The 25,927-nt window shown below is 57.4% G+C and overlaps 1 protein-coding gene across 1 annotated transcript; it reads left to right on the top strand.

The window, feature by feature from the left end:
• Positions 1–24,209, top strand: SETD1B (SET domain containing 1B, histone lysine methyltransferase). The gene is made up of 17 exons (XM_069496933.1): positions 1–68; positions 545–732; positions 952–1,050; positions 1,680–1,950; positions 4,005–4,117; positions 5,120–6,349; positions 9,856–10,680; positions 11,775–12,036; positions 12,138–12,493; positions 12,592–12,697; positions 13,573–14,061; positions 15,555–16,823; positions 18,059–18,225; positions 19,858–19,989; positions 20,075–20,194; positions 20,274–20,411; positions 22,354–24,209. Exons 2-17 carry the CDS (start codon positions 559–561, stop codon positions 22,525–22,527), a joined length of 5,925 nt encoding a protein of 1,974 aa, XP_069353034.1. The 5' UTR covers positions 1–68; positions 545–558; the 3' UTR covers positions 22,528–24,209.
• Positions 24,210–25,927: the final 1,718 nt, after the last annotated feature.

The raw sequence follows: 25,927 nt of genomic DNA, 5'->3' as shown, positions 1-25,927 counted from the left end.
GCCTCGGCTCCCGCGGGGGACACCATGTACTGGCTGGCGGCGCGGGGAGGCCGGCGCCCGGCGGGGATGTAAGCGCGGCGCGGGGAGGGAGAGGCCGAGGCCAGAAGCCGGGCGGCCCGAGCCCCCGGCCCCGGCCCGAGCGCGCGGGAGGGCGGACGGGCGGCGGCGCCAGGCCTGCCGCGAGCCCCGCGCCCCGGCCGGGCCGAGCGAGCGAGCGGGCGCCACGCCGGGCGGCCGGGCGGCACCATGGGCCGGAGCCCGCGTCCTCCGGGAGCCCCGGGCCCCGCCGGCCCGCAGCGGGGACCCCCGGGACCCCCTGGCTGGAGTCCCGAGACGGTGGCCGAGCGGGCGGGCGCGTAATTCTCCCGGAAGGGTTATTCTCTCGCTCCGTTCTTATTTTGGGGGGAGCCAGCGAGACAGCTCCTTTCGGGGCGAGCTGGTAAGGTGGGAGGGGGTGGGGGCTGGCCGATTTGATTCTTTCGCGTGTGAGTAGAAGCGGCCGCCGCCGCCGCGGCGGAGACGACAACAACTTGCTCGTTTTCAGGTTGGGTTAACGGCATGGAGAACAGTCACCCCCCCCACCACCACCACCAGCAGCCCCCGCCGCAGCCCGGCCCTTCGGGCGAGAGGAGGAACCACCATTGGAGAAGTTACAAGTTGATGATTGACCCGGCTCTGAAAAAGGGGCATCATAAACTGTACCGCTACGATGGGCAGCATTTCAGCCTGGCGGTGAGTAGCCGGCGCGCCTCCCGCCTCCCCCACCCGCCCCCCAGCCGCGCCGGGGCAGAGGGGCCGAGCGCCACAGATCCCCCCTCCCGGCCACCCGGCCAACTGTCAGCCGGGGCCCCAGCCCTGGAGTTTGACAAGTGCCTGGAGAAGGGGGTCTACCCCTGTCCCTGGGGAGGGGGACCAGCCCTCCCATCCCGCCCCCCCCATTTCTCCCCACAGATGTCCAGCAACCGCCCGGTGGAAATTGTCGAAGATCCCCGGGTCGTCGGGATCTGGACGAAGAACAAGGAGCTGGAGCTGTCCGTGCCCAAATTCAAAGTAGGACCCCTCCCCCTGCCCCGCGGTCCCTGCCCCCCCCCACCCCGAGTTCGAAAATAACGCCAGTTCTGACCGAGCCCAGCCGGATTCCGAGTTCCCGCCGTCCGGGACCGGGGAAGTTTTGGCGGGGAGGGGGAGAGTGCTGCGGAGAGGGGCGTCCCCTCTCGGCTAATGTAAACAAAATAACACTCAGAGAAACTGTAATCAAGTCGCTGATACAGTGTCCCGCCCGCTCAGCTGGGGGCTCCGGGTCCCCACCTGGCTCCTGCCCGCCCAGGAGCTTGGCCCTGGGACCCACCCCCTTTCGGAGCCTCGTGGCTTTAGGGGGACAACTTCCTAGCCCAAGGGGTTGCCCCTGACCGGCAGCAGGAAGAGGAGGCCAGAATGGGTTGGGGGTGGGGAAAGAGAAACTGTTTCTTTTTCCCCTTTTCTTCCGAACCCAGAGGACTTCCACGTTCCAAACGATTTAATCCTCCGCTTCCCGGGCCCGCCCGCGTGCATTTTTTTTCCCAAATTTTTTTATTTTTTTTTATTTTTTACCCTTCATTGTTTTCAACGGACGGGCCAGTGGGGAATGCTGTTTTCCCTTCGGTTTCAATGTTCTCCAAACTCCCTTCCCCCTCGGCCAGATCGATGAGTTCTACGTGGGCCCGGTGCCTCCGAAGCAGGTGACATTTGCCAAGCTGAATGATAACATCCGAGAAAACTTCCTGAGGGACATGTGCAAGAAGTATGGGGAGGTGGAGGAGGTGGAGATTTTGTACAACCCCAAGACCAAGAAGCACCTGGGCATCGCCAAGGTGGTCTTTGCCACCGTCAGGGGAGCCAAGGAAGCTGTTCAGCACTTGCATAGCACTTCGGTGATGGGCAACATTATCCACGTGGAGCTGGACACTAAAGGTAAGTGGAGGCCAGCGCAGGCGGCCCACGGGGAGGAGCCGCAGGGAGACCTGTCAGCCTGACCGAGTTCCCTCCTAGTGCCCCCTTCCTGCAGTGTTGGGAGGCTCCCCTCTTCCTCAGAATCCCCCCACAACCTTATTTTTTGCCCCCTCCTGAGGGGTAGAGTCACGTGCAGCTAAATGTGTTGTCTGTTGCTAGGAGACAGGTATAATTTACCAAATGTGCTTGGTCCTTGGCCACCGAACCCTTAGGGACCACCCGGAGGCTTCCCCACCGCTGACACCCCTCAGGGCCCCTCTCTGAGCCCTGGTGGCCTGGGTTTAGACAGTCCCCAGTGTTGTGTCTGTGTTAGGGGAGGAGGCAGTTTGTTTATTTGTGGGGGGCTGAAGGAGAGCCACTAGGATGCCTTTAAATACATAAAGAGAAAGTCTCTCAACTCAAAAGAATCCTCTAAGGATCCAGGGTAACTGCTCCCCACCCGGCCCCTTCCCCCTGGAAATGGGAACCAATCTGGGGCTGCCAGTGTTTCATTGATAATGTTCCTGATAGAGTGGCCAGAGCAGAGCAGGGTGCTCTCGGTGCTCAAGGGTTGACACTGTGTCTTCCCTTCTCTCTCTTAAAGAGACCGCAGCACCTCCCCTGCACGGGAATCCCGCTGGGTGCTAGCTCTGAGCTGGCTGCAGGGAGAGCCAGGCTGGGGAAGCCACACCTCCCACCCGCTGGGTCTGCGGGGACTCCTCCAGGATACTGGCTGGAGGGGCTTGCAGGACTCTAGGATATCCCCCAGAGTTTGCCTGCGACCCTTCTAGGGGAGTTTCCACCAATATAAAAGAAGGTGCCTACTGTTCTGAGGATCAGCCAGCCCTGTGGCAGACACCATTGGGTCTGTAGCCCACTGGGGTCCCTGGGAAGCTCTGCCTGGGAGGGATACAGCTTAAATACAGCTTCCAGGGGTTTCATGAGCACAGGGTTTAGGGGCAACCAGGGCACACCAAACCCAAAACAAGAAAATGTAGACTTTTTTTTTTTTTTGCTTTTAATGATTAGAATGTATTGACTGCGTCTGTCCTGGGTGAGCGTGGTTATGCCACACTTGCCAAGCCCATACCTCTTTCTGTGTCTCCCCCAGTTTGTCAATCTCTGTGGGGGGAGAAAAGACTCTTAAATTTTCATACCCCAGTGGGCGACGGGAGCCCCATTCCTTCCTGAGGCTCCAACGTGGAGCCCCTCCCCCACCCCTCACGTGCCCACATCTTAAAGAGCAGCCAGGTCTCACCAAAATTTCATTTCTGCAAAAACTAAAAACCCAAACGCAAAAACCCTCAGAGACTGCCACCTAAGTTTGTATTTCAAGAAAGAGACCAGTAAAGTGTAAAGTGTAGCTCCAGGAATGGTCTCCTTTGCATATGTAAGCAGCTGCCTCTGGGGCTCTATAAATATAGATAACCTGGGGCCCCAGGTCTGTAAAGGCCTCTCTCTGCCGAGGGGTAGAGGGTTCCAGTGCAGGCCTCTAGGCAGTCCCCTGGGCAACTTGGGGCCCTCAGCCTGGTTGGAAGCTTGTGGAGTTCACAGTAATATGCTACTAGACTGTGTTTTGCAAACTCTGTGGGTCACCTGGCCCCAGATATTTAACAAACTGTCACCTCTGTGTCAGTTCCCAAGGCTTCCCTTTCTCTTGCTACAAGCCCCTGGCTGTTAAGTAGGAGGGAGAAAAGAGGGGGGAGACCTGACTCTTTCTTGGGACACCTTGGCCCAGGTAATGGGAAGGGGCTTTGTGTTGGGGGTGGTAATTCTGGGTCTGGGTTTGGGGGAGTCCCAGCCCCAGGAGGCATTAAATTCTGCATCTCAGGATCAGAAAAATCATCCAGTGTAGCAGCGTTGTTGATCCTGAGTGAGGTGCTGAGGGGGTGGGAAGTCAGTTGGGCTCACACAACATCACCAGGCCTGGGGTCTCAGGCACAGGGGACCCATGGGAATGCCAAGCAGCTTGGAATCCCTGTGGGCTGCCCCACCCTGGAGCCTCACCGAGCCCCCCTTCCCCTGCCCACCCACAGGGGAAACCCGCATGCGGTTCTACGAACTGTTGGTCACGGGCCGATACACCCCCCAGACGCTCCCGGTGGGGGAGCTGGACGCTGTCTCTCCAATCGTGAACGAGACCCTGCAGGTGGGTTTATCGCTGTCACTCTCCCCTTTGCCAGCTCCCTAATGTGCCCCCCCACCTCTGGAAAGCCTCACCTACTCTCTGATGAGAATCCCTCCACCGCCCCAAACCCCTCCATCTCCAGCTTTGGAGACCAAGGCTTGGGGGCAGTGAAGCCTGGCCACGCCCACCGCAGGAACAGAGCAGGGTCCCAAAGCCCTGTGTTCCTGAGCTTCCTTCAGTGTGGCTCCCCTGGGGTGGGTCATGTTCTTGGTGGCTTCCAGCCCTCGCAGAGCGCCTCCCTCCAGCCCTCCCCGTCATAGCCTGGGATTCCCACAGACCCAGAGTCCGCTTTTCCATGTCGATGCTGAAACATTACTGGGTCCAGAGTCCTTAGTGTCTGGTGTCCTGGGCACGCCTCTACCCCTGCTCCCAAAAGCAGAGTTCAGGCACCCCCTCCCAGAGCAAGACTGGCTCCTTCCCAGCCACTGCCTCCCAGGGCACTCACTGGGACAGCTCTCGTGCCCAGTCCTCCCCCAGCATCTACCCTGCATGCTCAGGAGTGAAAGTCTGCTTACTTGCTGGCCAGCTGGGTGGTTCAGGAGGCACTTTCCTATGTTACACTATTTAAATCCAAAAACGAGGCTGGGAGAAACAAAGCCCTTGGCCATCCTCTCACTCCCAAGACCAGACTTGGTCATACCCCTGCCTGGAAGGTCTTTGATTTCTGACAGCCTGAGACAAGAAGGAAGTCCCAGCCTAAACCAAGATGTCTGGGTCATCTTCGGTCTCTGCTTCTGAGGTGAGGAAAAACCCTCAAGGTTCCCTGAGGATAATTCGCTGTCCCTAAGGTTAAAGTTAGGAACATCCTGTCACTTCTCAGTCTCCCCCATGTGTGTTCCTCATGCTGCAGTTCTACAGCAGTCTGGCGCTGCGTCCCCCAGCGGCCAGAGTGAGAAGGGAAAACAGCCCTGTTCCATTGCGCCTTTTCCCCCAGTGGTCTAACATCTTTCTTTCTCTCTATAGTTGTCAGATGCCCTGAAGCGCCTCAAGGATGGTGGCCTGTCTGCAGGCTGTGGCTCCGGCTCCTCCTCTGTCACCCCCAATAGCGGTGGGACACCCTTCTCCCAGGACACTGCTTACTCCAGCTGCCGCCTGGACACACCTAACTCCTATGGACAGGGCACCCCGCTCACACCACGCCTGGGCACCCCCTTCTCGCAGGACTCTAGCTATTCCAGCCGCCAGCCCACACCCTCCTACCTCTTCAGCCAGGACCCCACAGCAACCTTCAAGGCCCGACGCCACGAGAGCAAGTTCACGGATGCCTACAGCCGTCGCCTCGAGCATCATTATGTCCATAATTCTCCTGCGGTCACTGCAGTGGCTGGGGCTCCGGCCGCCTTCCGGGGCTCCTCGGACCTCCCCTTCGGGGCAGTCAGCAGCAGTGGGGGCAGCAGTGGCCCTCCCTTCAAGGTCCAACCACAGGATTCGGCCACGTTTGCTCATACTCCACCGCCTGCCCAGGCAACCTCCGTTCCGTTCAAGTCCGCTTTCTCTCCGTATCAGACCCTGGCGCCCCCTTTCCCCCCACCCCCCGAGGAGCCCACTGCCACAGCCGCCTTTGGGGCCCGTGACAGCGGGGAGTTCCGGAGGGCACCTGTGCCCCCACCCCTGCCTCCTGCTGAGCCTCTGGCCAAGGAGAAGCCCGGCACGCCACCTGGCCCACCACCCCCTGACACCAACAGCATGGAGCTGGGAGGCCGGCCGACCTTCGGCTGGAGTCCCGAGCCCTGTGACAGCCCGGGCACACCCACGCTGGAGTCATCGCCTGCAGGGCCAGAGAAGCCCCATGACAGTCTAGACTCACGCATCGAGATGCTGCTGAAGGAGCAGCGCACCAAGCTGCCCTTCCTGCGGGAACAGGACTCGGACACCGAGCTGCAGATGGAGGGCAGCCCCATCTCCTCCTCCTCTTCCCAGCTCTCCCCGCTGGCCCCCTTCGGCACTAACTCCCAGCTGGGCTTTCGCGGCCCCACACCCCCCTCCTCGCGCCCCTCCAGCACCGGCCTGGAGGACATCAGCCCTACGCCACTGCCCGACTCCGATGAGGACGACGAGCTTGACCTGGGCCTGGGGCCTCGGCCTCCACCCGAGCCGGGCCCGCCAGACCCCACTGGTCTTCTGGGCCAGACTGCTGAGGTGGCTTTGGACCTGGCAGGAGACAGGACCCCAACCTCAGAGAAGATGGATGAGGTACCACCATTTCTGTCTGTCTGTCTGTCTTTTGTCCCTGTCTTTCCCCCTTCAAACATATGGGATAACTAGCTAAGACACAGAAGCAGCAGGGGTCAGGGAAGCCGGTGTAACAGATTGGATTTGGAGAATAATGAGGATGCAAAAAGCACCAGGGGCTATGACTGAGCAGCTGGTTTGGCTCTGAGCTCCCTAGCAGCCACCGGGAGAAGAAAAACTTGGCCTAGTTCTGGTACTCTCATTGTTAGGCAAGGAGAGTCAAGACTTTAATGTGTTGGGGATAAATTTTGACTTGAGCTTTTTTGGTAGGAGTTTGCTGAGAGCCTAAAGAGTACGGGCCACGGTGACAATTCTGGGCCCCTTTCCCTGCTGGGTGGCTTGGGAGTGATCAGGGCTGGTCCTGACACTCAGGCACGTTGGGGAAGGAGGATTGGCCAGAGTACTATGCTGGGCGGGGCCAGGTGGGAGCTCCAGAGCACTGTCTCTTAGAGCCTGGTGCCCTCCGAAGAGGTGGGAAACCATGACAGGTGGGGAGGGCATTGAAATTCGCCTTCTCTGACTGGCTGGGGAGGGGGGTGGTGGTAAAGGAGATAGAGGCTAGCGGGGGGGGGGGGGGGGGGGGGGGCGGGGGGGGAGGGGGCAGGGAAGCGGGAGACACACGGCCAGAAGCAGGCAAAGTTGTCCATCCCCTACCCGCTCCTCACCTCACCTCACGGTGGGCTGGGTGGCGGTGGGCTGGGTGGCGGTCTCATTGCCCAAATCTCCAGCCTCAGGAAGTCCCACCCAGGGGTTGGGGTGAGGGCGCTGCGTGCCAGGTTCCCTTGGGAGGGGGTTAGGTCATCTTCATTGGCTCTGCTCTGCCCCCTTCCCCGTCCAGGCGCCTGCCTTGGCCCTCATGGTGGCCTCCTTTGGAGCCCATGGGCCCGGCGGGCATGAGCACTCAGGGGCTTAGATAGAGCTCTGTGCCCCTGTGGGCGGGGGAGAGGAGGGTCCTCCCCTCCTGGGCTCTTTGATTAGACCAGTTTGCTGCCTGAGGGAGGAACAGAGAGGAACGTGGCCTGCCCTGGAGGGGGCCACAGGTGGCTGGGGCTCCAGGGGGCCTCCAGGCAGTTCTGGGGAAGTGGTTTCTGGCGTCAAGGAGTCCAGGCAGGGCGAGTTGACAGGTGTGCAGAGGCGGGGGGTTACCAGCCCTGCTGCCCTCCCTCCGTCCCTCCCTCTGGACTGCCTGGGGTTGGGGGGTGTTTTCCATGCTCACCAGCTGGTCCAGGGCTGAGTAGCTGGAGGGCATGGGCTCCCCTACAGTGGCACGGAAGGGGAGACTAAGGCCCTGAGAGCAGGGGCTGGGATGGCCCAGGGCTCAAGCCCCAGGAGCCTGGAGCATTGATCTCCGGGCCGGCCCTCGGGCGCCCCCTGCTGGCGGCCGGGAGAGCGGCACCTGGGCTGCGCGGGGCTGAGCCGGCAGGTGAGCTGCACCCACAGTCCCAGCCTCGGCTCAGGTTGGGGGGGAACAACGCAGGGGGCACCAGTCGGGGTGAAGGTTGAGATTCCCCTCTTCGCAGAGGCTGGTGGTTAAGAGTTTAGGCTCTACCTTGAGCCCTGTGTCCCAGCTCTGTCACTGGTTAAGTGACCTTTGGGGAAGGCACTTTCCCTCTCTGAGTTTCGGTTTCGTCATCTGCCGAATGGGCGGGTGAGAGTACCTGCCACACTGGGCTTCAGCTCAAGTGAGGGCTCCTGGGGAAGCTCCCCGGCACCCGGTGCTCAGCAGATTTCTGCGGCTCCTCGCCGGCCAGGGGCGGAGGGAGGGCGGGGCGGGAGGCTGCGGCGGGGTCTGGCCGCCCTGTGATTGGCTGGCGGCCGGCGCCGGGTTAACCCTCTGTGCTCTGTCGCCTTGCTCAGTGGCGCTGTCCAGGACAGATGTCCCCGGGAGTTGTCTCTGAGTGTCTGGCTGAGCCTGCCTGTCCCTCCCTCGTGTGCATGGGGACCCTGAGAGGCAGAGCCTGTGTGTGCGTGCACGCGCGTGTGTGTAGAAGAGACCCAGTCAAATCCAGAGCTTGCTGCTGCTGCCTGGCTTTGGTATTCCTCTTCTTCCTCCACCACAGTTTCCCCTGGAGGCCTCCCTCACCTGTAGGTCTGACCGCTGACCTTGTAACCTCAGCCTTCAAAGGCACTCCCTGTCTCTTGCAACCCACAAAAGCTCTATTCCTCCTCAGCATGTTCACCCAGGGCAAGGCCTGAGCCACCTTCTGTCATGTTCTGAGATAAAAGCGTTAGGGTGGCCCATCTCCCCTGCTCCCACTCCTCCTTGGCTCCCGGCTCCACCCCACCGTAAGGACCCCAGAGCTTCCCTCCAGCTCCAGGCCTGTGCACCCAGCTCCCCAAAGCCCAGACCAAAAGTGAATGGGCCTGTCCCATCAGAGGCCATCCTTGAGTCCTCCTTTGTCCACCCTGGAGCACACCCCTGGGCTCTGGGCTCAGGCACCAGCCCTCTTTCTGACCGGCTGTGCCACTGGAGTGGTGGTGGAGGTTCTCTGAGTGTGTCTCCTCACCTGTCAAAAAGGGTCACAGCAGAGCCCCACCTGGCGAGGTGTTCCTGCAGATAAGAAACGAGACAGCACGTGCCTGCAGCACTTAGCCCCAGACTGGCCCACACCAAGTGTGCAGTCACGAGACAAGGTGAAAAAAATAATAAAGGGAAAAGAAATAAATACATGCTTCATATTTATGAACCCTGAGTGCTGCTAACACCCCGCACTCCCACTCCAATGTCACCTCTGTCACAGAGGGAGGACAGCAGGCAGACTGAGAACGCAGGTGGGGGTGGGGGGAGCCACTTCCTGGTTCAAATCTGGTTCCATCTGTTATTGGCTGTGTGGCCTTGGGCAAGTTGCTTAAGCTCTCTGTATCCCAATTTTCTCATCAGTAAAAATGGAGATAATGATAGGGGCGTTTCGAGGAATAAGTGAGTTAATGTACGGAAAATGTGTAGGAAGCACTATAGAAGTGTTAACTGTTAGTATTATCTACTCTGAATACAAATTGAAACAGAATCCACTTCCCTTGGTCTGTCCTGCCCCTCTCCCCACCTTCTTTTTCTCCACGATGTGCTGTATGTGTCCAACCTTCATTCTGGTTTTCCTTTCCCCTTCCTGCTAATTCAGCTCCACGAGAGTTAGTTTTTGTCTGTCTTGTTCACCTCTTTGTCCCCAGCACCTAAAACAGGGCCTGGCACACAGGTACTAATTGAATATTTGTTGCATGAATGAATGAATGAATGAATCCTCCTGGTAACCCCGTGACACAGGAACTGTGATGCCCATTTTGCAAACGGAGAAACTGAGGCTTGGAGAGGTTGAGTAACTTGTGTAAGGTCACCTGGCTGGGAATCCACGCTGCTGCTCGCTGGTCTCGTTAGGAGGCTGCTTCCCTGACTTTTTGACTCAGGAGGGGCTCTAGGAGCTGCTTGGCCTCCTGGGCTCACCTGACTTCTCTTCCCGCTCTCTGTGCAGGGCCAGCAGTCCTCGGGCGAGGACATGGAGATCTCGGATGATGAGATGCCCTTGGCCCCCATAACCAGCGCTGACTGCCACAAGCCCATGGTGGTGACCCCAGGCGCAGCGGCCGTGGCAGCCCCTTCTGTGCTGGCCCCAACCCTGCCGCTGCCCCCGCCGCCTGGCTTCCCACCGCTACCCCCACCGCCACCACCACCTCCGCCGCAGCCCGGCTTCCCTATGCCCCCACCACTGCCCCCACCCCCACCCCCGCCACCTCCGGCCCACCCCACTGTGACAGTGCCCCCGCCACCCCTGCCAGCACCACCGGGCGTCCCGCCACCACCTATCCTGCCACCGTTGCCCCCTTTCCCGCCGGGCCTGTTTCCCGTGATGCAGGTGGACATGAGCCACGTGCTGGGCGGCCAGTGGGGCGGCATGCCCATGTCCTTCCAGATGCAAACACAGATGCTGAGCCGTCTGATGACAGCCCAGGGTGCTTGTCCCTACCCACCCTTCATGGCCGCCGCTGCTGCTGCCGCCTCAGCAGGGCTACAGTTTGTCAACCTGCCACCCTACCGGGGTCCCTTCTCCCTGGGCAACACTGGTCCAGGCCGCGGGCAGCACTGGCCGCCCCTGCCCAAGTTTGACCCATCAGTGCCGCCACCAGGCTACGTGCCCCGTCAGGAGGACCCACACAAGGCCACAGTGGATGGCGTCCTGCTCGTGGTCCTCAAAGAGCTCAAGGCCATCATGAAGCGTGACCTGAACCGCAAAATGGTGGAGGTGGTGGCCTTCCGGGCCTTCGACGAGTGGTGGGACAAAAAGGAGCGGATGGCCAAGGTGGGTGCGGGCTGCCCCAGGGTGGCCAGTGGGAGTGGGGCAGGGCCAGGCCGGCCAGACCCCTCCTCTCCTCTTAGGACGCGTCACAGGAAGCACTGCTACCGATCCCTCCGTGCTCTCTGATCCCACAGCCACTAGCTGCATGTGGCTCTTTCAAATTTTAATTAGTTAATTAAAATGCAGTACAGTAAAAAATTCAGTTCCTCGTTGGCATGTGCCACATTCCAAGTGCTTACCCCCACACGTGACTGGTGGCGGCCACACAGGACAGCACAGCTGCAGAACGTTCGCGCTGCGGCAGGTAGTGCCACAGCTGAGGTGCCCTTTGAACCTGGCCCACCTCACCCTCCCTCGTGCCTTCTTTCACACGGAGTCCTGTCTTGACCACTTTTTTCCTTTTCAACGCATTCCTGGGGTATTTGTAATCTTACAGTCTGTGGGGTCACAGATTGGCTTCTGTTCACATAAGAGAGAACTTCATCTTGAACGTTCTATTAATAAAATCCCTCGGTCACTACCCTCCGTCCCAGCCCCCTCTGCCCCCCTTCCCCCGGAGGGGACCACGGTTATCAGCTTTGCTGTCCCCCCAGAGCATGCTTTGGGAAATGCTGCTGTGACTAAGAGCTTGCTCTCTGCAGCTCAGGTAAGCGACACCTGTCAGAGCCTGTTTCTCACCTGTACAACTGGGCAGTAAAACCAGAACGGCCCATCTGAAGTCACCGATACACAACTCTTTATGGTTCAACCTAATCACATTGACCCTGCAAGATTAGTAATAGAACCAACTGGTTGCTATTCCATTAGTAATTCTAATAAAAAGAGCCACCAGGCCTCAAGTGCTACGTGAAGCTCTTAATGTGGTTTATTTTCGTCAATTCTCACAACGTCCCTCTGAAGGCAGAGTATTTCAGAACTGCAGGGTCTGGAGCCTCCCAGGTGATGGCCTAGTGTGGCCAGGTGTGTGGAGAGTGAGCGCACGGTTACCTTGGCAGCTGCTATGGCCGAGAGGAAGGCAGGTTGCTCAGGGAAGGCTTCCTAAAGGGTTGGTGGCAGCCCCGTAACTGTGGTCACTGTCCCCTCCTCTCTCCACCCAGGCTTCGCTGACCCCTGTGAAGTCGGGCGAGCACAAGGATGAGGACAGGCCGAAGCCCAAGGACCGAATCGCCTCTTGCCTGCTGGAGTCATGGGGCAAGGGCGAAGGCCTGGGCTACGAGGGCCTGGGCCTGGGCATCGGGCTGCGTGGGGCCATTCGCCTGCCCTCCTTCAAGGTCAAGAGGAAGGAGCCGCCAGACACGGCCTCGTCCGGCGACCAGAAGCGGCTGCGGCCCTCAACCTCCGTGGATGAGGAAGACGAAGGTCTGTGCTGTGCCCCTCTCCCCCAGTCCGCCCACTGGGTGCTGGGGGCCCCTTCTGCCCCATCCCCCCAGCCCAGCTCTGACACGCCTCCCTCCCCACAGAGTCAGAGCGGGAACGGGACCGGGACGTGGCGGACGCCCCCTGCGAGCTGGCCAAGCGGGACCCCAAGGGTGTGGGCGTGCGGCGGCGGCCAGCGCGGCCCCTGGAGCTGGACAGTGGTGGAGAGGAGGACGAGAAGGAGTCCTTGTCGGTGTCGTCATCCTCGTCAGCATCCTCATCCTCGGGGTCCTCCACCACTTCACCCTCATCCTCGGCCTCAGACAAGGAGGAGGAACGGGAAAGCACAGAGGAGGAAGAGGAGGAGGAGGAAGCGGAGGAGGAGGAGGAGGAAGAGGAAGAGGAGGAAGGCCCCAGGAGCCAAATCTCCTCCTCCTCAACCTCATCCACATCAGATAAGGTGCCCAAAGGGCCGGGAGGCCTCAGGGTGTGGGGCTGGGTGAGGGGCCCAGACCCTTAGGCTCACCTGCCCCCTGCCCCCCTGTCCCTGTCCCCCAGGATGACGACGATGAGGACAGTGATGACCGGGATGAGTCTGAGAATGACGACGAAGACACAGCCCTGTCAGAGGCGAGTGAGAAGGAAGCCGGGGACTCGGACGGAGGTGAGTGGGAGGCCGCGGAAGCCGGGCCCAGCCGGGGTCCCTCTCTGTGACAGGGCAGAGCCTGAGGAAGTGTCGGAAATGCTTCTGGGGAAGGATTTTGTGTGTTCAAGGACTTGACTCATTAAAACACACACAGGATGTTGTATGTTTCCATTTCTATGAAATGTCTAGAATGGGTACATCCAGAGAGAGGTTTTTGTTGTTTTCTTTATTTCTTTTTTTTTTTTTTTTGAGACAGCATCTCACTCTGTCACCCAGGCTGGAGTGCAGTGGCATAATCATAGCTCACTGCAGCCTCCTACTCCTGGGCTCAAGTGATCCTCTCGCCTCAGCCTCCCAAATAGCTGGAACTACCAGCACGCCACACCAGCCAATTTTTAAAATTTTTGTAGAGACAAGTCTTACTTTGTTGCCCAGGCTGGTCTCAAACTCCTGGCCTCAAATGATCCTCCCACCTTGGCCCCCCAAAGTGCTGGAATTACAGGCGTGAGCCCCTGCACCCGGCCAAGACAGAATGTAGATCAGGGCTGAGGGAGGGGGCGTTAAAAGGGGCTCAATAAAGGGTATGTGGTTTCTTTTTGAGCTGATAAACGTATTTTGGGACTAGGTAGGGGTGGTAGTTGCGCAACATCATGAATGTTACTAAATGCCACTGGAGTTATTCACTTTAAAATGAACAATTTCATGTTATGTGAATTCACCTCTTTAAAAAAAACAATGACGACTAGTTAACACCATACACCCCGCTCCCACACATACATCTGGGGGCTGTGTTGGGCCCAGGTGCCACCAGTTTTAGGCCTCTGGTGAGGCGCTTGGCGCGGGGTGGGGACACACAGGCACTAAGGTGCTTCCTCACGCGTCGCCCCATCCAGAGACTGCGAGCCTCGCGACCTCCAAGGCTGAAGCAGCGTCCTCCAGTGAGAGTTCCGAGTCTTCCGACTTTGAGTCAAGCTCTGAGTCCTCCTCCTCGTCCTCGGAGGATGAAGAGGAGGTGGCGGCAAGGGAGGAGGAAGAGGAGGAGGAGGAGGAGGAAGTGATGATGGCTGAGGAGACCGTGGCTCCTGCAGGCCCCGAGGACTTTGAGGAGGTCGGGGAGGAAGCACCTCTGGCCCCAGCAGCACCTGCCAAGATGGACTTGCTGAGCACGGAACAGGAGGTGAACATCGAGACTGAGGCCCCCCAGGAGCCGACCCCTGTCCCGGAGGAGCCCCCTTTGCCTGTGGCTGTGGAACAACCTGTGAGCACCAAGGAGCCCCCCGAGGAGCCGGGCCTGAACCAGGAGGGGGCCGAGATGCTGTCTCCAGAACCCCCTGCCGGGGAGGTGGAGGCGCGGCCCCCGTCGCCTCCTGAGCGAGCTCCAGGTAACACCTACAGCCCCCTGGGAGGGCGGAGGGAGGGAAGGAAGATGTCCTCACTGTTGCTCCAAATCAGCCAGGCTCCCTGGGACGAATCACTTCACCTTCCCAGGCTCAGTTTCCTCTGTAACACGGCATCAACAGAGTGGCTCCCTCGTGGGGTCGCGAGTGGGGACAGAGCGAGTCTGGCACGTGGTAGACAAACCCAAAGGGGACCATCGCTCCTGTCATTGCTCAGTGCCAGTATTTCCCCCATGCTGGTCCTGGGACTGCTGGTCCCATGAGATGCTCCCAAAAAGGGATGCCAGGTGTCCACAGTCACTTTAGTGACAGGCAGGTGGGGCAGACGCCGGGGCACTGGGCCAGTGAGGGGCTGCAGGCAGTGTGCACCCTCCACCGTCGTGATGGAGCTGCACAGCGCGTGGGAACGGCTCTGACAGCACCGTCCGATAGAACTTGCTGCCACGCGGAAGCCTCCCTGGCTCTGCTGTCCACTATGGTGGCCTCTCCATGCAGCATTGTTGCTGAGCTCTTAAAATGTGGCCAGTGGCACCGTGGAACCGAGCATATGATGCTGTGTAATTTTAGTCCATTTAACCTGCACAGCCACGTGCAGTTTAGTGCCCAGCTTGAGCAAGTCCTTCAAGAGGAAGCTATTGTACAGTTGATCTTGAACAACACTAAACACTAGTTTGAACTGCAAAGATCCACTTATATGTGGCTTTTTTCAACTAAACATGGATTGAAAATACTCATGAGATGCGAAACCCTCTTACATGGAGGGCAACTTCACGTATGTGGGTTCTGCAGGGCCGACTACAGGACTTGAGCATATGCAGATTTTCGTATTCCCGGGGGTCCAGGAGCCAATCCCCCTCGTATGCTCGGGGACAACTGTGTTTTGTTTAATATATTTTGTTTTGTTTATCAGCCACTAACCATAGTCTTTGAATATTGACTTAATATTAAGGCTCTGTTTTGTCTCCAGTGTTATTTTAGGCACTAACAATAGAACAGTGGACCAAACAGACAAATACCTGCCCTCACGGAGTTTACATTCTAGGCGGGGGTGACAGATGACAGCAGACAAATTAGAAAATGTGTTCTATAACAATGGAGATAAATGCTAAGAGAAAAGTCTCGAAGGCTCTGACAAGACCTACAGGAGAGAGACTGGTCGAGTTTTATTCCATCACAGAGCAAATTTTCTCGGGCCACAGGAACTTTGTTCTGAACAGCGTGACAGGCTGGCAACCACATCTCTCGCATCTTTGATTTAGTCCAGCAACATTTATGAAGGGCCTGCTGTGTGTTTGACACTGGGTGGGCTGCTGAGCGGCCCTTGAGTGGTTTAGCTGTAGATGAACAGTCAGTCCCCTGCTCACAGGACCCCTGGGGACCCAGAGGGCGGTGAGCTAGTGGTTATCAAGCACATAGTAGGCACCTAGGGATGTTTGAATCAAACAGTAATGGTCTGGTTTTTGCCCTCCTCTCTGCAGAGGACGACCTGGAAGTGGAGCCCGAGCCCCCTATGATGCTCCCCTTGCCCCCGCAGCCACCGTTGCCACCCCCCCGGCCCCCCCGGCCCCCCCGACCACCCAGCCCACCACCAGAGCCTGAGACCGTGGAGCCCCCTCCCCCATCCATCCCTCTGGAGCCTCCCACCGAGGACCAGCCCCCACGTACCCCAGGCCTCTGTGGCAGCCTGGCCAAGTCGCAGAGCACAGAGACGGTGCCAGCCACACCTGGTGGGGAGCCCCCACTGTCAGGGGGCAGCGGCGGCCTGTCACTGAGCTCCCCACAGGTGCCCGGTAGCCCCTTCTCCTACCCAGCCCAGTCCCCTAGCTTGAGCAGCGGGGGCCTCCCACGGACACCTGGCCGGGACTTCAGCTTCACGCCCACCTTTCCCGAGCCCGGGTCCCTGCTCCTGCCCGTCTGCCCCCTCCCGCCCGGGCGGCGTGATGAGCGCCCCGGGCCCTTGGCCTCTCCGGTGCTCCTGGACACGGGCCTGCCTCTGCCTCTGCCCCTGCCCCTGCCCCTGCCCCTGGCCTTGCCTGTGCCCGTCCTGCGGGCCCAGACTCGGGCCCCCACCCAGCTGCCACCCCTGCTGCCCGCCACCCTGGCCCCTTGCCCTCCCACCATCAAGAGGAAGCCGGGCCGGCCCCGGCGCTCCCCGCCGTCTATGCTCTCCCTGGATGGGCCCTTGGTCCGGCCACCAGCAGGTGCCACTCACGGAAGGGAAATCCTGATCCTGCCAGGCCAGCCACAGGGCCCCGTCTTCCCCAGCACCCATGACCCGCGGACCTTGACCCTGGACTTCCGGAACGCGGGGATCCCAGCGCCCCCACCGCCCCTTCCCCCCCAGCCACCGCCGCCTCTGCCTCCACCACCTGTGGAGCCTGTCAAGCTGCCCTTCAAGGAGCTAGACAACCAGTGGCCCTCTGAGGCCATCCCCCCAGGCCCTCGTGGGCACGATGAGGTCACTGAGGAGTTCATGGAGCTGGCCAAGGCGCGGGGGCCATGGCGCCGGCCACCTAAGAAGCGCCATGAGGACCTGGTGGCAGCTTCTGCCTCGCCCGAGCTCTCGCCACCCCAGCCCTTCTTCCGGCCCCGCTCAGAGTTTGAGGAGATGACCATCCTGTATGACATCTGGAACGGTGGCATCGACGAGGAAGATATTCGCTTTCTGTGTGTCACCTATGAGCGGCTGCTGCAGCAAGACAATGGCATGGATTGGCTCAACGACACACTCTGGGTCTACCATCCCTATATCCTGCCAGACATGGGGGCCACACCTGCTAGGATGAAGGAAATCCTTGCCCACCTCTCTGGGCCCCATCCCCCTGCCCCCCATCCATAGTGGTCCACGATACACTTGAAGGCAATGGCATGTGTCACTGTCACCTCCTAAGCAGTGTTTGTGCACCACGCCAGGCTCTGTAGTGAGTCATCTCTGGCACTTTTCAGCACTTCCTCTGTGCCAGGCCCATTTCACCCCCAGAGTTAGCAGGTTTCAGGGCCAAATGTAACAACGGGATCACATGACTTAACAGCATCAGAGACTGGCTGAGGGTTCACTTACCCTGGCCCCTTCATCACCTAATTTAATCCTCCAACAGTCCAGTGAGGTCAAGGCTATAGTAATTCCCATTTTACATATAAAGAAATTGAGGATCAGAGAGGGTGATTGACCTGGCTGAAGCTCCACAGCTACAAAGTGGCATAGCTGGCCGGGCTCAGTGGCTCACGCCTGTAATCCTAGCACTCAGGGAGGCCGAGGTGGGAAGATCACTTGAGGTCAGGAGTTTGAGACCAGCCTCAGCAAGAGTGAGACCCCATCTCTACTAAAAATAGAGAGAAATTAGCTGGGCAACTAAAATAGGAAAAAAAAGAAAATTAGCTGGGCATGGTGGCACATGCCTGTAGTCCCAGCTACTCGGGAGGCTGAGGCAGGAGGATCGCTTGATCCCAGGAGTCTGAGGTTGCTGTGAGCGAGGCTGACGCCGCGGCACTCACTGCAGCCTGGGCAACAGAGCGAGACTCTGTCTCAAAAACAAAACAAAATAAAGTGGCAAAGCTGAGATGTGAAGCCAGGCAAATCTGGCTCTAGAATCTGGGCTGTTCACAATGCCACCCTGATGCTTGGTCACCGTAACCCTATGAGGTTGGAGCTGTCGTCATCCCCCCTGTAGCACACTAACTTGTTGAGCGCTCACTCTGTGTCAGCAGCTCAGCTAAGGCCTCTCAGCATGGTTAACCATTCACAGAGGCATCACTGTTGATCTAATTTACACATGGGAAACTAAGGCAGAAAGTGGTTAAGAAACACCCAGGTCAAGGCAGCTGTGTACTGACCATCCGTGGACTTGGGCAGTGGACAGCGGCATGGAGGTGTCATGGGAGTGGTCTGAGGGTGGGGAGGCCAGGCCCAGCAGGACAGGTCTCCCAAGGGACCAGGAGGGTCCCTCAGAGAACATCCATGTGACCCTTAACTCACACCCACCTACCAGCCTCTCTTCAGCTAAGAAGAAGAAGCGGGACGATGGCATTCGCGAGCACGTGACGGGCTGTGCCCGCAGCGAGGGCTTCTACACCATTGACAAGAAGGACAAGCTTAGATACCTCAACAGTAGCCGCGCCAGCACCGACGAGCCCCCTGCAGACACCCAGGTACTGCCCTCAGGTGCCCGGACACACCGGAGCCTCCTGGGAGGGGCACTAGGCAGTGTGAGCGGTTGCGGAGCGGGAGGGGCTGCCATACAGTACCTGTCACCTGGGTCCCCAGGTGCAAGGGGTGGGCGGGGCCTGGGAGCCAGGAAAGAGCTGGTCTTTGTCCCATTGGTGCTGGAGCACCTCCAAGGAGTTTTAATCAGAGATGTGAGTAGAGGTGCATTTCTAGAAGATTCATCCATTCTTTTTTTAGTTCGGGGAACAGCTATCGAGTACCTGCTAGGTACCAGGCACTCTTCTGGGGCTACAGCAATGAGTAAGACAGAATCCTTTTCCTCACGGGATTTATATTTTAGCGGAGGCAGGAAATAATCAAGAGAACAAATAAGCCCATGACTCCGGGCGGAGAGAAAGCTGTGGAGAAAACAGAAGCAGGGCTTAGGTACTGGCGAGGCGGGGGTCGGGGGGTCATGTTTGAGCTCTACCTGAATAAAGCAAGGGAACGAGCCACACGTAATGGGGAGAGACGACAGAAGTCGAAAAAGACTTGAATAAAAAAACAGGAGAGGGGCTCGCTGACTCTAGTAGGTCACACACATGGCAGGTGCAAAGGCCCTGAGGCAGGCAGGACCTCAGCAGTGCGAGAGAGGAAAAGAAAGGCCAGTTGTGGCCAGAGAGACAGGACAGGTCATCAGGGTCCTGGGGGCTATGGTGACAAGGTTGGACCTGTGTTCTGTGGGTGGTGGCAAGCCGAGGCAGGGTTTTGAGAGCAGTGGTGGGACTGACGTGGTTTGCTCTGTGGTTTTTGAAGCTCACACTGCAGGGGTCTGGGGAGGCTGCTGGGGTTGCTACCTGAGGGCGGTGGGACTTGGGTGGGCCGTGAGGAGGAAAGTGGGTACGTGTTAGGGGGTGGCATGGAGGGACTGGGGCTAGATTGTGTACGGGAGACAAGGGAATCGGTGAGAGGGCTTGGACACGTGTCTGGCTTGGGGGACTGGGTAGCCGGATGTCAAGCCCTGAGGTGGGAAGGCAGGTGGCACCTTCACTTTGGGACAGCTGGAGTTTTGGGGTTTCTGGAACATCCAGGTAGAGCAGGTCTGGCAGGCAGACGTATGGGTACAGTAGAGCCAGGGCGGGGGTTTCCCACCCGGGGACCTGAACTGTGGTGTCTCGGGATGGAAGTGGTGATCGAAGGCCACGGCAGGGGCAGACGCCTGGGACGCCCCAGGGGTTAATGGGTGGTGCTGAGGCCGAGGGTGTCAGGTGTGGGAAGTACCTGTGACTTCAAATGTGTGGGGGGAATCAGAAGGCGGGGGGAACAGTTGGGGTAGACACTCACCATCCTTCAAAACTTTCAGCCAAGACAGGGAAAAGACAGCAAAAGTCAAGAGAAAGTGGCGTTGTAGTTACTTTAAAGATGGGAGGAACTTGAGCACGTTCAGTTACTGATGGGAAGGAGAAGGCCGGGAAACAGTGACAATTGGGGACAGACAAGCCCAGAGAAGCCCAGAGCAAGGAGCCCTGGATGTTGGGGATGACTGAGACCCAGAGCTCAGGGTAGAATTGCCAAGGGCGTGATGGGTCCCCCAGACACTACTAAGCCACACACCGGTCCTTGGCCGGTCCCCACAGGGCATGAGCATCCCGGCCCAGCCCCACGCGTCCACTCGGGCAGGCTCGGAGCGGCGTTCAGAGCAGCGCCGCCTGCTGTCCTCCTTCACTGGCAGCTGTGACAGCGACTTGCTCAAGTTCAACCAGCTCAAGGTGAGGCCTGGCCCCTCCCAGGGCAGCAGGGGTGGCGGTGGGACCTGAGACCAGGGCTCACCTCTCCTCTCTCTCCCTCCTCCAGTTCCGGAAGAAGAAGCTCAAATTCTGTAAGAGTCACATTCACGACTGGGGCCTGTTTGCCATGGAGCCCATCGCAGCCGATGAGATGGTCATCGAGTATGTGGGCCAGAACATCCGCCAGGTAGGCACTGCGCCATGGGACAGGCGCTGCAGCGGGCCCGGGGTGGGCCAGCCCCAGACTGACACCCTGTCTTGGTCAGGTGATTGCGGACATGCGGGAGAAACGCTATGAGGATGAGGGAATCGGTAGCAGCTACATGTTCCGGGTGGACCACGACACCATCATCGATGCCACCAAGTGCGGCAACTTCGCTCGCTTCATTAACCACAGCTGCAATGTGAGTGCCCAGCAAGGGGCCGTCGTTGCCCTTCCCCCTGTGCCAGGAGGACTTGGAAGCCCCTGGCATGGGATCAGCTCAGCCTCCTTCCCAGGCTTGGGTCGGCCAAGGGTTGCAGGGGGCGGATAGGGAATGTGAGGCCTTGTCCAAGGAGCCTTTCTCCTCGGAGCCTCAGTTTTCTCATCTGTAAAATGGGCACAGTGAGACTTTTGTTGCCATGTAAGGGACTAAAGGTGCTCAAGAAGTGATTGGTTCAATTAATCGATAATTGTGCAGTTCTCTGTGCTGGGTGTCTTTCTGTGCCTCCACTGGTCAGGCTCAGCCCTCCTAGGGCAAAGCTGTCCGGCAGAACTTTCCGCAGTGGGGGAAGCACTCTGTGTCTGTGCTGTCCAGTGACGTAGATTAGCCACACATGGCGTTGAGCACTTGCAGTGTGGCCAGTGCAACTGAAGGACCAAGTTTTAAATTATATTTAGTTTTAATTACTTTAAACTTAAATAGCCACTTGTGGCTAGTGACGAGCGCATACTGAAGGACAAGCGCAGGCAGCTCGGAGCAGGAGGTAGGCCGGTTCCGGGGTGGATACCCCCGTCTCTGGGTTCAAGTCTTGGCATCGCTACTTAGTGCGTTACCGGACACTAGTTACCTAATGTCTCTGTGCCTCAGTTTGCTTATCTGTAAACTGGGGACGCTAGCAGTCCCTCCTTGTAGGTTGTTGGGAGGACCGAAAGGGTTACCACACATGGGCCCTTTTGAGTGTGCTGCCCAAGCAGTTTCTCCAGACGTGCCAGCTGGCATGACTGTGACTTGTCTGGGCTGGGGGTAGAGACTTTTCTGTGACTATCCTGTGAGATCTGAGGGGAAAGAGGGAATTGCCAGATGAAGAGAGCAGGGCACGTGTTCTGGCCAAAGGGAATGGATGTTCAAAGGGCCTGGGCAGTGGGGAGAACACCTAGTTGAGAGACAGCCAGGGGGCAGGGGTGAGAGATGGGGTGGGCGGGTCGAGGGTGGCCAAGTCACTCTGCCTCATCAGCCAAGCTGAGGACCCAAGTTTCTCTAAAAATCGAAGCAGGCCACTGGGAGGTGTGGAGCCATGGGGGGGACAGGATCTGCCATCTTTTTGGAAAGGTTTCACTGGCAACGGGGTCAGGGGTGAGCAAGGGTGGAGCCCTGAGTGTGGCTAGTGGCAGCGAAGGGAGAGAGAATAGTGGGCAGAGTTGAGAGGTCCTTAGGCGGTAAAGCCCACTGGATGTGGCGGGTCAGATTGGGCACTGGCCAAGGGGGACGCTGGGAGGCGGGGGCTCTGGAGCCTGGTGAGTGATGTGGCCACTGCTCAGAGCAGGAGCAGATCGTGAATTTGGTTCAAAGGTGTCTTCCGGAGCTGCTGCCGGCAGATAGCAGATACTCAAACTTTAGGGGTTTGGAGCAGGGACCGGCAACCCTTTTCTGTAAAGGGCCAGATAGTAAATGTTTTTGGCTCTGTGGCCCAGATGATCTCGGTAGCAACTATGTATCGCTGCCACCCGCTGTAACAAAAGCAGCCACAGATGATATGCAAATGAATGGGTGAGTGGGTGTGGCCATGTGCCAACGGAACTATTTGCAAAAACAGGCAGCTGGGGGCCCTGGTTTGCTGACGCTTTGTCTAGAGCCCAGAAGTGAGGCCTGGATTAGGAATATGGATTTGGGAGTCACTGGCGCTATGAACGAAAATGGGAGCCCTGGGAAATAACACTTAACATCGTCATTATTTAGGATCAGCGGCAAGGGGTCCTTGTCACCCAGGTGGGGGGCGGCTGAGGCTGAGAGTAAGTAGGCGGGAGGGGTGTCATGTGGAAATAAGTCAGGCCTCGAGGACAGGCTTGGTTGGGTTTGCGGGGGCTGCGCTGCCGGGGGCCTGGCTGGGTCGGGGGCTCATCTTCCGCTTTCACCTCTCCCGCAGCCCAACTGCTATGCCAAGGTGATCACAGTGGAGTCGCAGAAGAAGATCGTCATCTACTCGAAGCAGCACATCAACGTCAACGAGGAGATCACCTATGACTACAAGTTCCCCATTGAGGACGTCAAGATCCCCTGCCTCTGCGGCTCCGAGAACTGCCGGGGGACCCTCAACTAGGCCCCGGTGCCAAAATCGAAGGATGTCAGCTGCCGCCCGGGACTCTGGAGCGGAGACCCCACGGCCCGGGGCCCGGCCCCGCCCCCCACCCCCATTTCAGGTGCTGTCCTCTGCCCAGCGGCCATGTCAGGGCCTGGCGCCCCCAACACTACCCCCAGGACCCCGCGGCTCCAGCCCCCCAGCGGGAAAGGGCTTCTCTGTCGTCCAGCCCATGTCTCTTTCGTTTTTTTAAAAAATGCTCCTTTCAGGATTTTTGTTTAACTCCAACATAAACTCCTCTCTGTGTGTCTCTCCACCCCTCTCCCCACCCCTCTCCACCCCTCTCCACCTCTCTCTTCATCTCTCCCTGTCTTCTCTCCTCAGCCTCTTCCCGTGAATGCTGCTACATTGTTTTGTCCTCTCTTTATTTTCTTCCTCATCATAGAAAAAACGTTTTAACCGTTGAAATGTGAAGGCAAAGTCAGAGAGAGGGGACCCCGCTGGGGGCTGCAGAGGCCTCGGTTTGACTGGTGTCGGCCTGTGTTCTGGAACCTTCCTGGCCCGGGCACTGGGCCGGGTGCTGCAGGGAGGAGGTGGAGGCCGGGCCAGCGGCCTTGACCTCGGAACACTACGTACCTGGAAGGCCCCCCTCTCTGTCCGTGGACACAGTGAGGAGACCCCACACCTTCCCCCACTTGTCCCTTCCCCGGCAGCCTGGGGGCGCCATTTGCCTGGGCAGACCCTGGCGGAGCCGAGCTGGGCCCAGGCAGGAATTTCCTCTCTGGGCTGTCTCTGCCACCCCACACCCCTCCACCCCCAAACTTGGGTTCAATGTTTACTTTCTCATTCGGATGCCAGCAACGAGGGAGCCTCCTGGAGGCCCCAGTGCGGGCAGGGGGCGCTGGGAAGGGTCGCCCCTCTCTTCTGCCCTTGCCTTCACCCTGGGCGCGAGGGGGGCTCCCAGGGCAGGCGGGTCCCCCAGTCCCGCCATTACGGGTTGTCTGACCGTCTGCATGTGGCATTTGTTGTTTATAAGCTTCACCCACTCACCCCGGCCCACACCCCACCTCCCCCTGCCAGCGGCCCCTCACCCCAGGAAGGCCAGAGCATATTTATTTTCAGAGCAAGCAGGCTATTTCTCCCAGAGAAAGGAAAATCTTGGAAAAGATTTTAAAACTCAGATCTGAGTCTTTGACAGCTTTTTTTTTTCTTTTAACCCTTTTTACCAACTTCCCATCCTCTTCAGGGTTTATTTCCGTGGAATTTTTTTTCCTTGTGCTTGTATAAAATCAAAACAAAGGGGAAAATATAGGTTTTTGGAGTCAGAACCAACTTCTGTACATAGGCTGCCATAAAGGACTTTTTCTTGGGAACATTGTTTCTTGTAGAAACATGTGGGAAGACTTTTTTGCTCATTTCTTTGTACTTCCAAAACAAAAAAACAATAACAAAAAAAAAAAATGACACACACAAAAGCAAGTCCCCCCCCCCACCCCCGTACCCCAGAAAGCAGAGCAGGCGTGTAAATAATTTCTGGAAAGTGACGGTTGTGACCAGGAGTCCTCACCAAGATGCGAGCGCTCCAGGGGGACGCAGGCGGCCGGAGCCTCTGGTATCTCAGCTTGTGTCAAGCTTGTTATCATGTAAATTCTGTACAAAGAATTGTTATTTTTCTCTTTTTTGTCGTTGGTGGTTTTGTTGTGTTTTTTTTTTTTTTTTTTTTTTTAATTTCTTCACCCCAGGCCCTCTCTATTTGAGACTGTGCCTGCCCGGTTTCAAGGTTGAGGAAATCGGTGGCATTAAGACACAGAGGGGGTACCTGGGCACAGCAGCGACCTTCTCTTCCGTTTGCGGTTTTCTGCCTAATTGTGCAACCGAGGAAATATTTATTTTTCACATGAGAAAATGTGTAGTTTGTAGGGATGGCTGATTTAAGTTACTTGCGCAGCCCCCAAGGGGCTGTCTTTAATCTGGCCCCCCACCCTCCCCGATAAAAGTCGGGGATGTGAGGACACCAGGGGAGTGGCCCAGCCTCACCCTTCCCCTGGCCTCACCTCGCCCAACCACGGTGCCCAGTTTTGACCTTGGCCAGCCTCCACTAAGGGACTGGGCCCGCCCTCTCCCCCGGGAACCCCCACCCCACCCCCAGAATGGTTTGCATTAATTCAGAAATGTGTTGGCTCATTTTTCTTTAAACTCTTAAATTTTCATTGAACAGATCTCTGCTTTTGAAGAGTCTGGGGTCTCTGCTACTTTTTGTTTCCTTTTCTCTCCCTCCCTCCCCCCTACAAAGAAGAGAACCAATAAGTTTTAGGGATGTTTGTGCGTATAGACTCTGTCATCCGTATGTAACTTGTTTTGAAGAGAAGTGTTTCCGTTGCGAGTGTGTCTTGCTGTAAATATTTGTTCATATTTTTGTGAATTCAATACTATGTACCATTGTATTATAGTAACTTTTATAAAGCAAACCATAAATATACTGACTTTTCTTACAGATACGCCGTCTCTCTTGCTCTCCTCTCTCTCCCTCTCCTTCTCATTCTTTCTTTCTGTTGGGAGCACACCCTGTTCACAAGGAGGGTGGGCTGGCCAGGTTCCAGGGCAGAAGTGGGTGGGGTGGTCCACTCAGCCCATCAGTTAGTTGTTTTTTTTTTTTTGAGACAGGGTCTGTGTCACCCAGGCTGGAGTGCATTGGCACAGTCTTAGCTCACTATAACCCTGAATGCCATCCATCAATTCTTTTTTTTTTTTTGAGACAGAGTCTCGTTCTGTCACCTGGGCCAGAGTTCAGTGGCATCATCATAGCTCACTGCAACCTCAAACTCCTGGGCTTAAGCAATCCTCCTGCCTCAGCCTCCCAAGTAGCTGGGACTATAGGTGTGTGCCACTACACTTGGCTAATTTTTTCTATTTTTTGTAGAGACTGAGTCTCACTCTTGTTCAGGCTGGTCTCGAACTCCTGGCCACAAGCAATCCTGCCACCTCAGGCTCCTAGAGTAATTCTCCTTAAACTCCGACCATATAGGTAGATTCTGTGAACTGGGCTAAAATTATACTCAAACTAGACCTTCCACAGCTTTTAAGTTTTCCTTTTAGATTTTTTCCTTAAAACCTTAGGTATCTAACACTGCTAATAGTCTGCAATTAAGGAAACAAGATCAAGTATCCTATTACTATCTATCACTAGAAGAACTTGGAAAGATGGTTCCTCAAAAATGTTTAACACTTAAGGAGACACCCCTGTGGTCTGCATTTGAGGGGGGAGGGGCTGCTAAAAATATTAATAGGACAAGTTGAGAAGAACTAAGTTTGTCTAATATTTGTAGCATTCTAGAGGTGCTTTACTAGCTAGTAGATCTCGGCTCTGCCTGTTCCAGCAGAAGGTGACAAGGGGCCCACAGTTGGTGTCCATGATATGTCA

The sequence above is a fragment of the Eulemur rufifrons genome, chromosome 21, assembly GCF_041146395.1.
Source record: "Eulemur rufifrons isolate Redbay chromosome 21, OSU_ERuf_1, whole genome shotgun sequence".
NCBI lineage: Eukaryota > Metazoa > Chordata > Mammalia > Primates > Lemuridae > Eulemur > Eulemur rufifrons.
The sequence above is the reverse complement of the archived record's forward strand: the minus strand, read 5'-3'. Positions and strand labels throughout refer to the sequence as shown.

Coding starts and splice junctions, on each gene's coding strand:
- SETD1B (XM_069496933.1), top strand. CDS start 559: ATGGAGAACAGTCACCCCCCCCACCACCACCACCAGCAGCCCCCGCCG. Junction 19,990..20,074: donor TCAAGTTCAACCAGCTCAAG/GTGAGGCCTGGC, acceptor TCCCTCCTCCAG/TTCCGGAAGAAGAAGCTCAA. Junction 20,412..22,353: donor TCATTAACCACAGCTGCAAT/GTGAGTGCCCAG, acceptor CCTCTCCCGCAG/CCCAACTGCTATGCCAAGGT.